The sequence below is a fragment of the Pleurodeles waltl genome, chromosome 4_2 (genome assembly GCF_031143425.1).
Source record: "Pleurodeles waltl isolate 20211129_DDA chromosome 4_2, aPleWal1.hap1.20221129, whole genome shotgun sequence".
Lineage (NCBI taxonomy): Eukaryota > Metazoa > Chordata > Amphibia > Caudata > Salamandridae > Pleurodeles > Pleurodeles waltl.
In genome coordinates, this window is record NC_090443.1 from 359,323,268 (window position 1) to 359,342,099 (window position 18,832).

Genomic DNA, 18,832 nt, shown 5'->3' on the forward strand with positions numbered 1-18,832 from the left:
GGGAGTGGCCAGTGTAGGTTGTGGAGAGACAGCTGTATTCCAGGTGCTCAAGATATATACACATAGAATAAATCTATATCAACTGAATCGAAAAGAAAAAGGATTTATATAGTCAGTGGTTATCTTGAAACACCCAACATAGATCTTGAGGAAAGGCCTGCTCCTCTTTTTTCAGGAGTAAATCACTTTCTGGTGCACAAAAAGTGCTGATGCTGAATAAATAATAAGTGTTTTGTGGCGGTAAAATCTCCGGGAAAGTTTCATGACCACATCTGTACAGAAACGTTCACACAAACAGTTCACAATACCCCGTCGAGGGTTAACTAGAATGCACTGCTTGTGGTACAAACAAGTAAAGAACGCCCTTGTTTTGTGTTGAATTCTCCCATTGACGCGCAATGGAGCACAGTGGGTGGGGCTTGCTGGTCCAGTGCAGTTTGGATGAGCTCTGCACAGGCCTATTGTTGGCACAGCAAAGGCAGAGCTACAGGAACGTGGGACAGTATAAAACTGCCCCGGGTCTTCGAGACTGTGAGAGGAGCGCACACCTGAGAACCAAAATGACCAGCCAATCCCAGGGTATCCAGCAGCTGCTGCAAGCTGAGAAACGCGCTAAAGACAAACTAGAAGAGGCCAAAAAACGTAAGTGGTATTTAGAAATTTTCCGAGCATTCGTCTATTTTGGATTCATAGTTTACTAAAAAAAAATGGTGCGACCAGATATAATATTTCCCCATTTTAAAAGAAGTATAGCAAAGAAACTTTAATTAGAAAAGGTTGCAAATCAAAAGCAGCATACGGTAAAGTTGTGTGGCTCCTAGGTACTGAAAATGTAATGAATTATAGGCGTTCGGTTTGAGTCTCCAGTAATGCATGCTGTCCAATCAACACCTCTTACACTACGAAGAACTCTGTTCACTGCAGCGGTTTTCTTTTCATTTCAGAATGACAAGCAGATAATTGCAAAGCAACACATTTGAACACACCATATGCTATATACAGGGTTATAAGTGTGCCGGGGCCCTCCCGGTCTCAGATCTGGTAGTAATTTAAAACGGACATTAAAAAGGCTCCTTTCGGGCCCTGTATTCATGTCCTTAACTTTTCAAACACGAACTCTGACCGAGTGTAAAAAAACGCTAAGGTGATCCGTGTTTTACCACGTATATTTCACATGGTTTATTTAATCTTGCATTCACTATGAGTGGTTGGTTTTTCCTGGATGTTGTGCTACGTTTCTTCAGGCAGCATATTACCCCTATCTAGTGCAGAATTTGAACTGAGTCAAATCCAAGTGTTAATAACGGGGCACAATTGAGTTGTGGCTGAAGGCATTGGGAGTTTCTCTCAGTGCCTGTCAGCAAAGCTTAATTTGTAAATAAAAACATGCCCCTGCCCAAAGCTTTCCTTTGAAACTGGCGGCTGCTGCAATTAATTTTGGGATCACAGAATACTGAGGCAGCATTATGCCAAAGCCGTCTCGGGCCTCTTTAAACCATTTACTGCCACTCCCTGCTGCTTCATCGCACTCTTGCAGCTTTCTGCTTTCTCCCTTTGTGGCGTTTTCTCGTTTTTCTCTTCCCCCACCTTTCCCATATGTGTCTTTCGCTCGCAGTAAATGCGTGATGCATGAAAAAAGTGCCGGCCCTCAAAAATAATTGGTGCCCTCACATGGAAACCACATGCTCAAATTAAGCACTGCCTGTCAGGGGGACAAAGGTGTTGAAGATAAATTCAATCCAGTGCAAAAGCGCGCGGAGCAGTGGTCACATATGCCAGGTGCAGTTATGATTCTTTGTAAATGTGTTGATTTGGTGGCACTGTACGTGAATTATAGTGTAAATGTTTAAGCCACGCCCTTAATTATATAGGTCACCACCCCAGTTTTTTTTCATCCCACTTGAAGCACTAACTATATATACTGATAGAATGCAGACATATTTAATGTTCTGCGAGGCGATTTGTAAGGAGGTATCATATATTTTGTGCTGTAAGCAGCATCCGTGGATTGGCCACAAAGCTACTTAAAAGCAGTGGCATAGCTGCCACTGGTTCAGCCTGTGCACTGCACCGGGGCCCAGAGCCCTTCGGGCCCCATTGAATCTTGATCATTTCTGTATGCCCCAACAGCGGACGAAGATGCCATTTCCCCTGCTTGCATCAGGGCCCATGCTATCCTTGCCACGCTACTGCCTACATGGACAATTATTTGTGATACCAGTACAAATTTCTGCGACAGAAAGGGTTACAAGCCTCTTCTGTAATGCAGATTGTAGTTATTGCGGCACTCTCGCATTTTGGGAAGTATGCCAGGTCAATGTAGCTCTGGAGGTAGGTGAAAATGTATCCCAACCTGCAAGGCGGTCTGTGCTTGCCCTGTCACTCAGCTATTGTGTTACTGTGTTGGACTTTCTGAAAGAACTCTCCTTCGTGTTGGATTCCTTTGGAGCGCCCCCCCACTACCTCACATGGAGCATATTTTCGTACTGGCACTGCCCACCTGACTAGTAGTGTAATGCTTAATGCCCCCCTCCCCGAGAATGAGAAGAGCCACCCCTAAGTCTCCCATATATCATGGACATTCAGTTGCTCTGGGCTGAATGGGAGCTTCCTAAAGCTTTGAGGAGGGACCCCCCCCCCCTGCACCGCATGGGCTAGCTTCCACCCATACATCTGGCCTCTTCCCGAAAGCAAGTTTGAAAATCCCTGTCACTGTTGGACCTGGCCCTTTTTTGCAGGGTCATTCCCAAACTGCTGCCTTCCTCCTATTTTTTCTGACCTGTTTTTGTTGGCTTTATGACTCTGGGCACTTTGCCACTGCTAACCAGTGCTAAAGTGCATATGCTCTCTGTGTAAATTGTATTGTTGATTGGTTTATCCATGATTGGCATATTTGATTTACTAGTAAGTCCTTGATAGAGTGCACTAGATGTGCTTAGGGCCTGTAAATCAAATGCTACTAGTGGGCCTGCAGCACTGATTGTACCACCCACGAGTAGCCCTGTAAACCTGTCTCAGACCTGCAGTGTTTGTGTGTGAAGTCTTGCACTGCCAGTTCGATTTGGCAAGCGTACCCACTTGCCAAGCCTGAACCTTCCCTTTTTATACATGTGAGGCACCCCTAAGGGGTAAACATCCTTTATGCCGAATTTTTTATAACGCAGTCCTGGTTAAAGAAAGCGGAACAACGCTTTCTTTAACCACGACTTCGTTATTTTGTGCCTTAACCACGCATGTCCTGAACAACGAACATGCATGGTTAAGGTACAAACAAGGGAGTCGGCTGAGGAGGACGACGCAGATGACAAGGTGACAACTCAGGTAAGTGGGGGGTTTTACATTTTGGGGTGGGGTTGGGGGGGGTGGGGCGTTTTTGGTTTTGGGGAGGGGGTGGGGGGTCGGGGGTTTTAGGTTTTGGGGTGGGGTTGGGGGGTGGGGCGTTTTTGGTTTTGGGGAGGGGGTGGGGGGTCGGGGGTTTTAGGTTTTAGGGTGGGGTTGGGGGGTGGGGCGTTTTTGGTTTTGGGGAGTGGGTGGGGGGTCAGGGGTTTTAGGTTTTAGGGTGAGGTTGGGGGGGTGGGGCGTTTTTGGTTTTGGGGAGTGGGTGGGGGGGCAGGGGGTTTTAGGTTTTGGGGTGGGGTTGGGGGGGGTGGGGCGTTTTTGGTTTTGGGGAGTGGGTGGGGGGTCAGGGGGTTTTAGGTTTTAGGGTGGGGTTGGGGGGGTGGGGCATTTTTGGTTTTGGGGAGTGGGTGGGGGGGGCAGGGGGTTTTAGGTTTTGGGGTGGGGTTGGGGGGGTGGGGTGAGGGATGTAGGGTGAATGGTGCCTTTTGCTAATGATTTTATCAGGAATGCCTTTACAACGAAATATCGTTGTTAAGGCATTCGTGGTAAAATCATTAGTAGTAAAGACGAGGTCGGTGTTCCGACCTCGTTGTTAAGGTTAGTAGTAGTTTAAGATTCGGTGTTCCGTCATATAACCCCCCTAAGGTAGGCCCTAGGTAGCCCTATGGGCAGGGTGCAGTGTATGTTAAAGGTGGGACATGTACTGATGTGTTTTACGTGTCCTAACAGTGGAATACTGCCAAATTCCATTTTCACTGTGCAAGGACTATCTCTCTCATAGGTTAACATGGGGGCTGCCTTTAAAGAACATTAAAGTGCAGTTTCCCTTTGAGAGCAGATAGAGATATGGAGTTTGGGGCTCTGAACTTACAATTTAAAAATACATCTTTTAGTGAAGTGGTTTTTAGGTTGTCAGTTTGAAAATGCCATTTTTAGAAAGAGGGCATTTTCTTGCTTAAACCATTCTGTGACTCTGACTGCTTGTGTGTTCCACGTCTGGCTCAGAATGACAGTTGGGCAGTTGTAAATTCCCTCTAGACAGTGACACAAAGGGAGCTGGGGTGTAGCCTGCATATCTTGATGAGCCATCTGAGCTAGAGTGGAGGGAGGAGTGGTCACTTACACCTGAATGGACTGTGCCTGCCCTCACTCAATGCAGTCTCCAACCCCCTGGTGTGTGTCTCGGGCCTGGCCTGGGCAAGGCAGAGTTGTGTGAACAACAGAGACTTTCCTTTGAAGTATGTCTACTTCAAAGGCAGAAAGGGGTATAAGAAGAGCCCCCAAAACCCCTAAAAATCAGATCACTTCTGGAATCAAGAGGAACCTCTGCCAAGGAGAAGAGCTGAAGAGCTGAGGAGAAGTGCTGTCTCTGACTGTGACTGTGCTTTGTGGGTTATCATGCAGTGCTGCTTCTGCCTGTGAAAGGGGACAAAGACTAGACTTTGTGGTATATTCCTACTTGAGAATAATCTCCAGGGTCTTGGACTGAGCTTGCCCCCTGTTCTGAGGTCTCAGGGCCATCAAAGACTTCTCCTACCAGCACCTGGACTCTCTGCTGAGACTCCTGCCCTGACAAGTGATGCCCTATCCAGTCCCTAGGCCCTTGAAAGGAGAAGCTGGTGAAAATCCAAGAAAATCGACTTCGGACTCTAGACCGACGCCGCTGCCGAATCTTGTGATGCCACCTGCAACCGACTCTGGTCCTTGCTGGAGTGTGATGACCCTCGCAGGCCTGATATTGCTGCAGCCCTGCCGAAGTCCGCAACTCCTTGGAAGTCGCTGCACCACGTTGTGACCACCGGATATCGACTCCGCCCGAAATGCGCAGATTTAATGATTCGCTCTGACGCCACCCCACCTCCACTGCTCCGCAGCAAGGGCCTGAAGCTTCTTCGTGACACCTCCGCTCCTTCGTCCGCAGCACCGGAACCAATGCCACCTCGGATTCAGCGACGCCACGATCCCCGACTTGGCGCACCGGCTTGTTCTCACATTTTACTAAGGTACTGTACCTGGGGGTCTGCGTGACTCTGTACACGACGCCATTGGCGTTGAATTGTTGGGAGCGACTCCGTCATGGCGCCGTATTATCACCTCATTGAAGCATTTTGTGTTTATAAGCTCTTTTTTTTAGTTTAATCTTTAACAATTCATAACTTGACTTGTGTATGTTGGATTTTTGTCGTTTTGGTCTTGTTTTGTTTGGATAAATAGTGGCTATTTCTCTATACTGGTTTTGAGTCGTTTTGTGGTGTTTTAACTGTATTACTGTGTCTGTTGGTACAAATACTTTACACCTTGTCTCTGAAGTTAAGCCTACCTGCTCGCACCAAGCTATCAAGGAGGTGAGCGGGGGTTAACTGAGTGTGATTCTCCTTTACCCTGACTAGTGTGAGAGTCCTTGCTTGGACAGGGGGTAACCTGACTGCCAACCAAAGTCCCCATTTCTAACAATTACAGTCTGGGAAGCAGAGCGCTGCCCTGCAGAATGACCAAAAGTAAGAGTGAGTGGCAAACTTTGGGAATGTCGTTCCTACGATTTATTTATTTTATGTGAACCATTCGTATACTTTTTCCATTAAAAAAAACTACTTCTGTAAATGCAATCATTACATTTTCTGTCCCAAAGCGGAAGGTGAAAGAGGCTTCTTTCTCAGTTTGCAATCCTAGAGAAGTGGATGGACTACTGAAGAAAGATCAAGCAAACCTCTTTATTCCTTTCTTAGCAGGAGGTCTTTCTTCCAATTTAATGAAAACCATTGATTAACACATTAAAACCAATCATTTGAATGTCAGCCGCGACTCCCCCTCAATGGTGGAGGAGAGTCGCCCCCCACTGGCTCAGAGCCAGCAGCTGAAAAATAAAACAATATTTTATTATTGTTTTATTTTTCAGCTGCTGGCTGAGCCAGTGTGCGCAGGAAGGGCAGGGCTGGGCCATGGGAGGATGAGTGCAGTGCACTTAAGTGCGTATGTCAGTTTGGCCGGCCGTCTTAGGCTGGCCAAACAGACATGTGCACTTAGGTTTCAGCAACCCAGCTGTATTTGACAGGCGGGTGGGAGAAACAGCACATATTCCTTGTGCTTAAGCAAGCAGTAAACCAGCCCACTCAGGCCAAACCCGTCGCTGCTCTCATGTTTGGTAATAGCATGAGAGCAGCACTGGGGCTACAAAGGGAGTCTCTGAAACTGCTGGAACCAGGAAGAGGAGCGCGAGGCGCCCGGCAGCACCAGGAATGTTTTCATTTTTTAAAATTATTAAATCCCCCCATGCCTCTCCCATACAGTACTTTTCAATTGCATCGGCCGCCACTGTTACATGTACCAATCATGCTTTCCTTTCCTTCAGTAGACCTGGCTTGACAGTGCAGCTGTTTGCAAGACCTATTGCTACAAATTTATAAAAATATTTTTAGACTGTGCTTTATCCCCATCCAGACAAAAATTTCTTCCTTGGGACAGACTGGGGAACCTAAAACATTCCTGACAAAAATGCTCAAACCAGTCCTCTTCTCTTCCTATCCTTGCTCTACCACTCTCTTTCAATCCATCCATTGTCTCTCTCTTCTTCTCTCTCTGTCTCTCTTCTCCCTTTCTTATCTCCTTCTACCCATCTCACTTCGCCCTTTACACCATCCCTTCAAGCCCCCACCTACCCCTGCCTACTACAATTAGTCTCGGTGATTGAGGGAAGTTACAGAGGCAATGGGGAAATGCCCATGGATTAAAAGGTTAGTCTGACCCTGCTGCCCTCTCACCACATGATCTTGATTGCTTGGTGTGTCATTGTGGTCTTGCACTGCCATTCAGAAGGGACTATTTCACATTACAAAAGTACACTTAATCTTCACACACTAAGGCCCAGGTTTTCTAAACTTTTCACACAATGCAGCACAACACCCAAATATGCTGCACTGCATTGCATGAGAGGGAGAGAGACAGCACTAGATCTACAAAGACTTGGCACTCGCCTCTGCTCTCTCTAGCGCTGACAGGCTGCCAAGTTCCACTCACACCCCTTTGCGCCACAGTGCAAAGATGTGTGTGTGAGTCTAACATAGGTTTTGGCCTGGAAGGACACCTTTCCAATACAAAATACTATGCTCAGGCTAACTTTAAAACGCTTCCTATGTTTGATGTGTGCTATCCAGTTCAGCACACATACAAAGTGGGAAGGCTTAGGAGAAATAAATGCATTTCTCCTTTTTAACTTCTGCTTTGAAGTGGCGTCATTTGTTTATGCAAAACCCTGTCTGCTAATGTTAGTATTTTAGGTTTTGCCTAGAAAAGCATGGATGATTGCATAGGAACGTCCATGTACCAACCTTATAACACCCTCTTGATGCTAAGTAATGCAGAGCAGCAGAACTTTCCAGTGCAAAACAAGTTTTGCACTGAAAAGTAAATATTTAAAAAAATTGCGCTGGTTTGCGCCACTGTTCTGACACAAACACAGTGCAAAATGTTTGTAAATCTGGGCATAAATGGCTTAGCTCACAGCTATATTGTGCACAGTAGCAGACATTTGTTTCACTATGGCAACCTTTTTTCATTATTTTAGTTAGGACTAACGATGTGATCCAGACCTGTTGGATTTTCAAATGCTTGTTTCACAATGTTGTCACTTTGAATCATTTAGAAGCTTTAACTTACCATTCATATGTGGAAAATATACAAAACTATTTGCAACAGATAAACAACCTTTTAAAGATTATGTTCACATTTCTATGCGTGGTGCTACATAATTTATTCATTACTTTTATATGGTGACCTTCTTGCAGGTAGAATGCTTCTAATGAAAACCTCAATCATCACAAATCTTTCAGATCCCAAGACATAAAACTGTGCTTGTATCCCTTGGCACACTTTCTGTAACATATCACAAAGAAGTGTATTTGATGTGTTAATTCATCACTGACACTATCTTGAGGTGCTCCAAATATAATGTCTAACACCATAAGAGAGCAAAGCTACTTTAATTTGCTACCATAGATACCATAATTAGTTTTTTATTGCATGAATGCTATTATTAAATGTGTATAAATGCATGCAGTGCTTTTTAAATGCAGGTTCTTATATAGCCTCAGAGAGTCACTTATTTGCAGCGTCGTACAAACAAGTGGAGAGATATTAATTTGCACCTTACGGTGTCAATATAGTTATCTTACATTCATATGTTATATATGCAGCAAAGTGTGTACCTTAGCTCTGACTGCAAATTGGATCCATTCCATGAAATTAATTTGTAGGGTATGATATGCTGTGGGATCACTTACTGTGACAATGTGGCGTATTTGTACATTGTCTTTGCTAATAAATATTCCACCTTTTTTAGGCCTGCCTAGAGAGTTTCAGCTGTCTAGCAAACCAGACTTTCATCTCATAATATGGGAGGCTCAGGACTAGTAATAATTACATGCTACTGGTTGCTGCCATTGTGCCCTGCTGGGACACTTAAGGGTATATTTAGTAAAACTTCACGCAGTGCAGCACAGCTACCAAAGTTGCTGTGCTGCGTTGTATGAAAGCGAGAGAGCCTAGCATTGGTGCACAATTGCGTTGCCTAGCGCCACTCACACACCTTTAAACCTAGTGCAAGGGTGTGTACAGGATGTCTTGAATAGGTTTTGTACTGGAAAGATACAGTTTCAGTACAACATACTATGCCAAGACAATCTTGAAAACCTTTACCTCATTAGATGTGTGCTGTGCAGTGCAAACATATAAAATGGATAAAAGCATTTGTCCAAGTTAGTGCCACTCTGAAAAATTTGTTATTTTTCGGCACAAAACCCTTTTTACCATTGTTAGTAATTTGGGCTTTGCATCAAACCCCATGGGTGGTTGCATGGGAACACAGAGGTATTTCCAATGGATGGACCCCTCACACAAAATTAATGTAAAGTAGCCCAAAGAACTTTTTGCATTACTTTCAGGCAACTTACTAGCCTGAAACAAGTTTTACGCTGGAAAGTAAATTCAAAATAAACTTTTTGTGCTAGATTGCATCACTTTTTTGACACAGAGCCACACAAAATGTTAGTAAATCTGACTCTTACTCCTTACTTGAACATTTTCAGAAAACAAACACTGGGAAGAGATTAACTTCTAGACAGTGCCACTTAATGACCCTATTGTGAAATAGGGACAGTTTAATAAAGCAATTTAAAAATAATAATGCAATCTGCCGTAACTGATAGGCTGAAATTCATCCCAGGTCTTCTGCATTTTGATGTTAGCATATGTTTTGGAACATACTTTTAAAAGGGAAACACATTGAAATAAGCAAAACATGTACATGCCAACCCTCTAGAATCAGGTGGGACACTACGGATTTTAAGGCTAGTCTACCACCTCCTGATTCCATCATGAGAACCCCCATTTCGAGTTTTGAAAAACTGCCAAAAATAAAATGTTGATACCTGTCACACACACTCCAATCTTCCCTTCCAAGAATTACCTTTGACATCAAAGGCTAATGCTTTGTGCTCAATTCTTGGAGAGAGAAATTAGAGCATGTGACAGGCCTCTTCCCTTTTGGTAATTTTACTCAAACAAAAAAAGAGTTTAGAACTTTGTTTTTGTTTGCACTATGTTGTTAAACTGCCAAAAATGAAATGTTGATTATCTGTTACCATGCATACCAATAGACCAGATTCAGGCAGATTGCCTCTGCTTCTAAATAGGGGCCTTATTACGAGTGTGGCGGTCCAAGTACCGCCACACTTGCGTTGACGGTCGGACCGCCGCAACTTTGGCATTCTGACCATCCAATTACAACCCTAGCTAGCGGAGCTGCCAGAGGACCGCTGTCCTCACTGGGAACATGATTCCCGACGGCAGTCAGGCTTCTAACTAGCCAGACAGTGTGCATGCCGAGGGTGCTGGAGTGTTAGCATATTGGCCTCAGCTCCCTTAATGGAACCAAGACCAATATCTCAACACTGTTCCCGCCGGTCAGCCTGGTTGGAACACGTATTAAAATTTTCCCGCAGGTCAACCATTGTAATAAGCTTGAGGGGGGAACATCACCGTTATGGCAGTGGCTTCCTCCCCATGAGTTTGGCAGTCCCGTAGTGGGCCTGCTAAACTCATAATGAGGCCCTAAGTCTGTAGGAAAATACATTCTCCCAGCTATTATTTTAAACTCTCCTACTTTCCTACTCTAAAATATTGTCATGTATGAAAATGCATTAATCCAATAGCAATGTACCCACAGATTCATTGTGATGTGAGTTTCGTATTTCTTAAACTTTTCTTCAACCACAAAAATGATCTGCGGTTTTGAAAGAGTGCCTTAAACAGGAAAGTAAATTGTACCACTCTTGCTTCATCCATACTATGCGGCGTAGCAGCTGGCCGAAGCCACATACCTCCTGCATTCCCCAGGGTCAGACTGGTCTATAGGGCAATCTGGCTGTGCCCAAAGACCAAGTCTGACAGATCAGTTTATGGGCTGTTTTCTGGCTGTTTGTGGGTCTGTGTTATGGCTGGTGGGCTGTTTCTTACTCTGGATTTCTCTGATATTACTACAAATATTGCCTGTGGCAAACACAAATGCATGCAGTCACCCATACGTTGCAAACCACCTATAGATCGTGCCTTTACAAGCTTAAAATTGACATGAGTTGGAAATATGGGCCACATTTTTTAGCTAATTCGCTAATGGGGTCCACTTTTAATTGGTACCCGGGCCTAGTTTCTGTCCTAGTCCGACCATGGCCTGCTGAAAAAAAATTAGAAATCCAAATATCACATTTTGAAATAGGACCGGACTTTTGTATTGCTTGTTGAGAAAACGTGTGCATGTCATGAATACTGCGTACAGGTAAGGATTATGTTACTTCTCTTCTGCTGCAGGTGCAACTTCCAGACTCGCCTCATTCATTATTCTCTTCCCCAAAGAGTCTGAACCCCTTGAAGTGTGCACACGTGCGCCCTGAGGGGGGAAACCCTTAACCAACTCCTTATGAAGCTCTTATGGCAAACTCTAGCCTCCCAAGATGTACCCATGGCGCCTGCCACACACTTAGCTGGTCACTGGCAGAGATTAGGATGGGGGCCTTAACTCCTCTTCACTGATTAGCTCATCAAGATAGCAGCAACCGCCTGCTACTCATGTATGCATGAACACAAGACCCTATATATATACACGCTAGCGCTGTGAAGTTGCTCCGAGGTACCTTGATCAGCATTACAGCATTACAGATTACTGAAGTCACTATGAACTTGATGGGAAGTGTCAGGGCTGGCCTTGCTTAAGGGGCTGATTCTTTTTTGTTTCTAAGTGTACATTTTCGTTAAATCTGTTTAAGTTCACAATTTACTCAAGGACGGTCCATCCCTAAGAACATAAGCAAGATTAACTAGAATCCTGCTGTCCATCATATTGCTGGTCTCGGTCATAGAGACAATGGTGGGCTGTGTTCTGGCCTAGTCTAACATTATTTTGAGGCACTTACTAATTTTGTTTGCCTGTAATTGATGCAAAAATGCCTTTCGGAAACCGTTCCCAAGCTTACGTTGTGTTATGATATTCCCGCTTTTTTTACATATTGTACACCTACCAAATACCTGCCCCCCCCATCCAATTTTGGTGGTGGGCGGCTCCAATTTTGCATTTAGCCAATGAGCGATCTTCTGTGGAGGTGGCCAAGAACATACTTGGCCCAATATCGTACCTGTGATGATCTTTTGGATGTTGGGTTTTTCCTTTGGTTATCTTCAGCAGGATGACAGGGGAAACGAGACACATCAGAATTTTCCTACCCGCAGCCCCTACCTTCTTCGGCTTGCAGGACAGCCCTAAGCTGTAGTCAGGGACACTGGAATTTTGCAATTTTGCAGCTGCTGCATTTTCCATATAATTGTAGATTTGCTGCATTTGCCGTATTATCCATCATCATCTGCAAAATCTGCAGATATTAACCAAAAAAACTTGTTTCTAGCTCAAACGGTTCTAAAGTTACTAAAAACGTGGTGACGTACTGCCACATAGTTAAAGGCTGTTCTAAAAAGTTGACTGGCCATCTATCTGTTGGTTATTGCTACATACAGGTGTTAAGCTGATACTAATGAGGTGTAACCCATACCCTGAGAGTGTTAACAAGTGTAACAAGCATTTACAATGCAACGGGTCTCACGTTTGCTCGAGTTAGAGCTGTTAATGTTGTAAATTCCTAACTGGACTTCTCTCGCCACATAAATTGAAAATTAACAGTAAAATAGTTGACAGAAGTGAGCCGATTCAAAGCGCCACGACGGGCATGAGCGCAAAGGAGTAACACAAAAGGCAAAAGAAGCTCACTCACAGTCAAACGTATAACAAAAATGCAATAACCAATGTAACAGAGTAGGTGTTGAAAGCGGTAACCAGACCGCCCCAAGGAGGGACAAACAAAAAGCAATTACCAGTGATAACAAAGGATTTTTGAAAGGCAAGCCCACAAACAGTGCAGTGTGGGTGGTTAAAAGCCCACAGATAGATTACAGCAGGCCAGAGCACTTGCACGCTCAACCTAAAAATGACAAAGTAATGGAGTAATACTATTACAAAATGTGCCACATTAGGTCAAATAATTTGTCTTTTCTTGTTGCATAATTTAGTCAACCCTGCTGTATAATTTGGTCCTCCCCTGCAACATAATTGCAGTGACACTAACATTGGGCAATAATTAGCTTTATAAGCATACCATGCAATCAATCATGCTGCATTCGAGCCATGCAAATTATTTCTTGGGTAGGATGGTGTAAATCCCAGTTATTGGATTATCTGTGTCATTTCAGTTTTAATTTTGGGTGGGCTAGTCGTCACTCGTGGAGCACTTGTTTCGAGCAGAAAATGGCTTAGATGCATTGTGCTATCAGTGTTCACCAGATGATTTGAGAAACTGTTTGAACACATGTTTTTTGCATGCAAGAGCTTACTTTGCACACTATTTTCATGCATCCTACTGCCCCCGCTTAGTCCTGGTAAAACACTAAGGCCCTCATTCTGACCTTGGCGGGCGGCGGAGGCCGCCCGCCAAAGTCCCGCCGTCAGATTACCGTTCCGCGGTCGAAAGACCGCGGCGGTAATTCTGACTTTCCCGCTGGGCTGGCGGGCGGTCGCCTTCAGACCGCCCGCCAGCCCAGCGGGAAAGAGGCTTCCACGATGAAGCCGGCTCGGAATCGAGCCGGCGGAGTGGAAGCTGTGCGACGGGTGCAGTTGCACCCGTCGCGTATTTCACTGTCTGCGCAGCAGACAGTGAAATACATGTAGGGGCCCTCTTACGGGGGCCCCTGCAATGCCCATGCCAGTGGCATGGGCACTGCAGGGGCCCCCAGGGGCCCCGCGACCCCCCCTACCGCCATCCGGATCCCGGCGGTCCGACCGCCGGGATCTGGATGGCGGTAGGGGGGGTCGGAATCCCCGCGGCGGTGCAGCAAGCTGCGCCGCCGCGGAGGATTCAATGGGGCGGCGGTACACTGGCGGGACCCCGCCAGTGGTGCCGGACCGACCGCGGCTTTACCGCCGCGGTCTGAATCCCCATTGGAGCACCGCCGGCCTGTCGGCGGTGCTCCCGCGGTCCTCCGCCCTGGCGGTCAAAGACCGCCAGGGTCAGAATGACCACCTAAATTCTCACTAGAACACTAAAATCTTGTACCATGCTGTGGTTTTGGAATGTCGAAAAGGAAACATCAAGGTGACACAATATCATGACCAGAAATCCAGGACCAAAATATTACCAGGTAAGTTTGTATATATTTTCAATACCTTTCTCTATACATACCTTGCCGAAATGAATATCTGCAAGGGACATAGAAGTGGAGTTAAGAATAGTAAATCTATACCTCCTTTTCTTCACTTACCATCTCATTATTGTGGTCATTGATGTTTTCGCCAGGATATTGTGTGACCTTGATATTCCTGTTTTGACATTCCATACTACAAGGAATAATGTACAAATTTTATTTTTCCGTACTTTATACCCCAAAGAGCTGTAGGCAGCAAAGTAGATCTTTCCCATGTTCTTTTACACCCTAGTACACATACCTAATCACGTAGCTTACACACCAGTTTGCTTGGCATACGGTTGGCGCTAAGTGCTGTGAGCTGCACAAATATAATCACTATTTAATAGGGTGGCAAGAACACGTATAGGGGAAAAATAATGCAGAACGAAAAATATGTAAAGAGAATGTATTTCGGGAATTGGTACTTTTTGCTAACCCTGTGACACTTGAGATAAGCATGTCATGCATCACCATGTCTTGGGTTAGAATGATTGCAATAACTTGATTTTACATAGCGCTTAAAACAGTTTTTATTACCAGTCCCATGTACTCCACTTAATTGGTGCCACAAGTACCATGTGTATGGGTACTCTGTTTAGGAAACTCAGAATGATGAAAAGCTGACTTGTCATTGTAGTGTAATGAACTTGTGATCTACAGGCCAGGGCATATCAGCAGCAAGAACTTCACTAGTTAATCCAGCATGCTACATCAGTGTGTATATGTACTGTACACTTTCACACATCATGCATGCGAAGCGTACAGTTGGCCCAAATCGTACACATGGTAAGCCACTCCTGTTTGCCGTGACCCATGTGACATGGCCACCGAGAGGCCCTCTTTTACTGATGCTGAGCTTGAGGTAGAGAATTAGCAGAACTCTCATTTTTTGCGCTAAGTGGTTTGTAGTCGTGATTTTATAATGGAATAAAAGAACCTCAAATCAAGAATGGAAAGAAAGTACCCTAGACTGGATGAGCTACTTACGTATTGACCTGGGAAACTTGGGAACTGTGAAAACCTTGGTTTTGTAGTTTGAGTACAAGCAGTCGAAGCATGTCATGTTTTTGTACCCTCTGATACTGGTAGTCTTAATTGTATCATTAGAAGACTAGGACTACACACTCCAGAACATAGAAAAGCTAGTCCGGATCAACTCCTCTCACAAAAACTTAAGAAATGTCAGCATTCTAGCCAGAGAAGAAGTGATAAGCAGCAAATGTGTTTGAAATTGAAGGGATGTGGTGTGCTATATTCATTCCTATTCCCTTGTATCTTGTTGATTTTTTATTTGTTTTTCTGCATTGGTGATATTTAATGTTTAACAACTTTAGATTGTATTGAATCACTGCCAAGTTGCTCCAAGTCGCGTTGACCGACCAGCCAGGCTTCCCTTTTTTTTCAGTAATAAAAAAAACATTTTGCATTCTGGGACATGTAGTTTTGAATTCAGAATTGTATTCACCACCATAAAGGTTCAAGCATTGAAATTACTCTTTGATGAAGAGCCAGGACTTGCTTATGGTGTCATGTGTGACATGGGACAACTTAGCAGCAATGCTTGGAGGCAGTCCTTCTTTGCAGGACTGTTTTTCTGCAGAAAATGCCATCTTAGCTCTTTGTAGGTTTCATTGTTCCTGGCAGATTTGGCAGTTTTTTCAGATTTTCTGCAGGTGTCTTAAATCTTGGAAATCACATTAAGATATTCCATCACTGCCTGCATTTCCAGGAATAGGGAAATTATGTTAAAGGATCTCAAAGAGGAGAGGGGTGGGATGGAGCATGTACAGCAAGGTGCAACAGCAGCTATTAACATAGATTCTCTTCATAGAAGTCCCATTACAAGTCTCTTATTGTTCTATATCAGTGAATGAAGCATGCACTATTTGGTGACCAAACTTGCGAAGGGAGGACCAAGGAAATGTGTGTGAAGATTCAGATACCCTCACATCATGGCTGGGCATGTGCCAAATTGCAAAGTTTTGTTATGATACATTTTTTATAACTTTTTGAAATTGCATGAAATTAAAGACAATTTTGTAAAACTAAATTTTTGTGGTATCTTGCAAGAAAGTGAAATGCAAGGCAAACATTTGATTGAGAAGTCACATGGACTACTCACAAGGGGACTACTTTAATGAGAAAATGACTCCTGTGAGACATTTTCTGTTCTTAAAAAGTATCTTCTTCAGGAACTAGTCACCCTCAGAATTAATTATTGAAAAATTTGATGACCTCATATTTTAGAGATTTTAAGAATCTCAGGTAATGCAAAATTACGAATTTTACACATTTTGTGAGTGGAACAAAGATTTGGCACAGGGCTAAGGATACAGAAAGGTCGTTGAGAGACGTGTGTGGATTAGGAAGTGAGGGGGATTGTGAGAGCATGGCATAGGTAGTCCAACATTGCACCTAAAGAGAGATGTGTGCAAAAGAAAGAAAGACTCTACATAATATAGTTTGCTTTCTAAACATCGAGGGATTTTGAAAATAAATACCTGTAGTAAGCGCATGTTAGTGTTCTTTTCTCATACTTTTGCCATTGTTGTGAGAAATATGACTATGATTTTCATTTGCACTGTCTTTAGCTATATTATTGTATGTCAGTGAAAGTGGCGGAGCTCTGAATAAAATACCATTAAACTGGGTAGCAGTAAGACTTGTACTTACAGCACTTAGAAACTACACCGTTGGGATGTGAAGCGCTACATAAAAATAATTTCTTACTATTAATATATTAGGGAAGAACAAATATTGATGGAGGTGAAAATATCCAATGACTTGTTCTGTCCAGCATCTTCTAGTGCAGGATAGACTTTTAGAGCCTGATTACCTGGCTTGCTGATTTGCTTCTCATGTGCTATTTGCAGTCTTGATTTAAAGGTCATTTGAAAGTCAGCACTGACGCGTGTATACAAAACACGTTTGAAAACCAGCTGACCTTCCTTTCCCCGTGCATATCTCTTGAGCTCCAACTGTAAGCTGGTTCACCCCAGTTTACAGCAGCCGATTCTGTTTCCAGTAGCCGAAACCAACCAGTCCTGTTCTGGAACAGTGTGGAGAGAAATAAACAAAACTCACTGCAGTGTGTCCAGTGTAACTTTCCCTAATCCGTGTCTAGGGGTATGGCGAGATAGGGGGATGGGGTGAAGTGAGGGGTGGTGAAGGGGATGGGGGTGTGTCATCCTTTTTTAACTAACAGGAATTTTATAGCAGTACTATCGTTATAAAATAACCAGTTGTGCCTTGCAGAGTAACATCGCGTCACAGGAAGCGGGTTTAGTGGCTGAACGTGTATTTTACTAGTTCCGTTTTATATAACTTGCCAATAAGTCGGGAAGTAGCTACCAATTGTGCGAAAGGTGTCGTGCCACCGGGGACTAAAGGCAAGGGGGGCCAGGTTCACTATAATTAAAGGTTGTTTTATAAGGGCCCATGGCGTCCTTGCTACGTTGCTACGTACTCAAGCCCTAGCCATACATGCCAACATTCAAGTAAAGGAAAGTAGGAGATTTAAAAAAAAATCAGGAGAACGCTTTTTCCCCCACTGACTTTTATTGAAGCAGAGGCAATTTCAGACAGGAAACATACAATATAAAGTAATTTTTGGCTTAAAAAATCAGGCGTCTTCGGCCTCAATCGGGTCTATTGACGTGTATGTCCAGCATTCTAAGATCTTCTGACTAAAACAGGACGGAGTATTCCAGCTGACACAAAGCCTGTTAGCAACACCGGAAATGCGAAGTTCAAATCAAAACAGTGGATTTATTCCAGTTCTCTTGATAACGTTATTTTTATTTTAAACCATTTGTAATTCCCACTTGATGTGCACGGTCGGATTGGCCTATAGGGCAATCAGTCAGTGTCAAATGGGCTGCTCTGATCAGTGTGTGGGTCGGTTTTTAGTGGTTGTTGGTCAGTGTTTAGGGTCGAGCCTGCGTTGCATCCACTTGCGCATGCGTTTCGCTTGCGAGACGCTTTTGGAGTTAGAAAAAGGCTCGGAGCCTCGTCCATGTCATGTCAGTGTCTTTCATTGGTTCGTGGGCTTGCCTTTCAAAATCAGCTTGCTTTCATTAGTGTAAGGCACGCATATGTCATGCCTTTTCCGGTGGTTAGCCCTCCTTGAGCGCTGCGACCAAGTACTGAAAACATGCGAGGCTCGCTGTTTCCCATCAGGTTTCTGGACAACTTTTTACCTTTTTTTTTCGCAGCGCGATCTCGCTTGGCAGAAGTCGAACGCTTTGTATAACATCGACCCTGTTACATAGTTAATTGCACTTTTGCCGGTTATGTAGATAATTGCACTTTTGCCAATAGGTTTCACTACGAGAGAACTGTAGCAGCGCAAACACACTGTTTTTTATCATTTAATGTGGCAAGACAAACCCGGTTGGGAGTTTACAACTGCTAATAGCTCTAACTCGTAGAAATGTGAGACCCTATTGCATTGCAAATGCTTGTTTTTTTTGCCAGGTGGACAGGTTTTTACTGTTGATTTCCCTGGTGTTACCGCTTTTTTAGCCATCTGCTTCGTTAATGGGAGTCACTTTTATTTTGCTGCCCAGGTCTGTTTTTTTGCCCAGTCCGAACCTATTGATGTGGTTTAATATACAAAAGCAATGACAGTGAGGAGGGGGCTCCAGTAAGGAGCCTGCTACTGGCGGCTGTTATTGAGCCAATGGAAAGTGTCGACTTTGTCTCCTTAACAATGCCG

General features: G+C 44.2%; 1 protein-coding gene across 1 annotated transcript in view; it reads left to right on the top strand.

The window, feature by feature from the left end:
• Positions 1 to 494: 494 nt before the first annotated feature.
• The window catches only part of ATP6V1G3 (ATPase H+ transporting V1 subunit G3), a 64,133-nt gene continuing 45,795 nt past the window's right edge, over positions 495 to 18,832 (top strand). Inside the window, exon 1 of the mRNA XM_069231440.1 lies at positions 495 to 642. Within this exon, the coding sequence (XP_069087541.1) occupies positions 561 to 642 (82 nt within the window). The 5' untranslated portion in view covers positions 495 to 560. The remainder of the gene's footprint in view (positions 643 to 18,832) is intronic.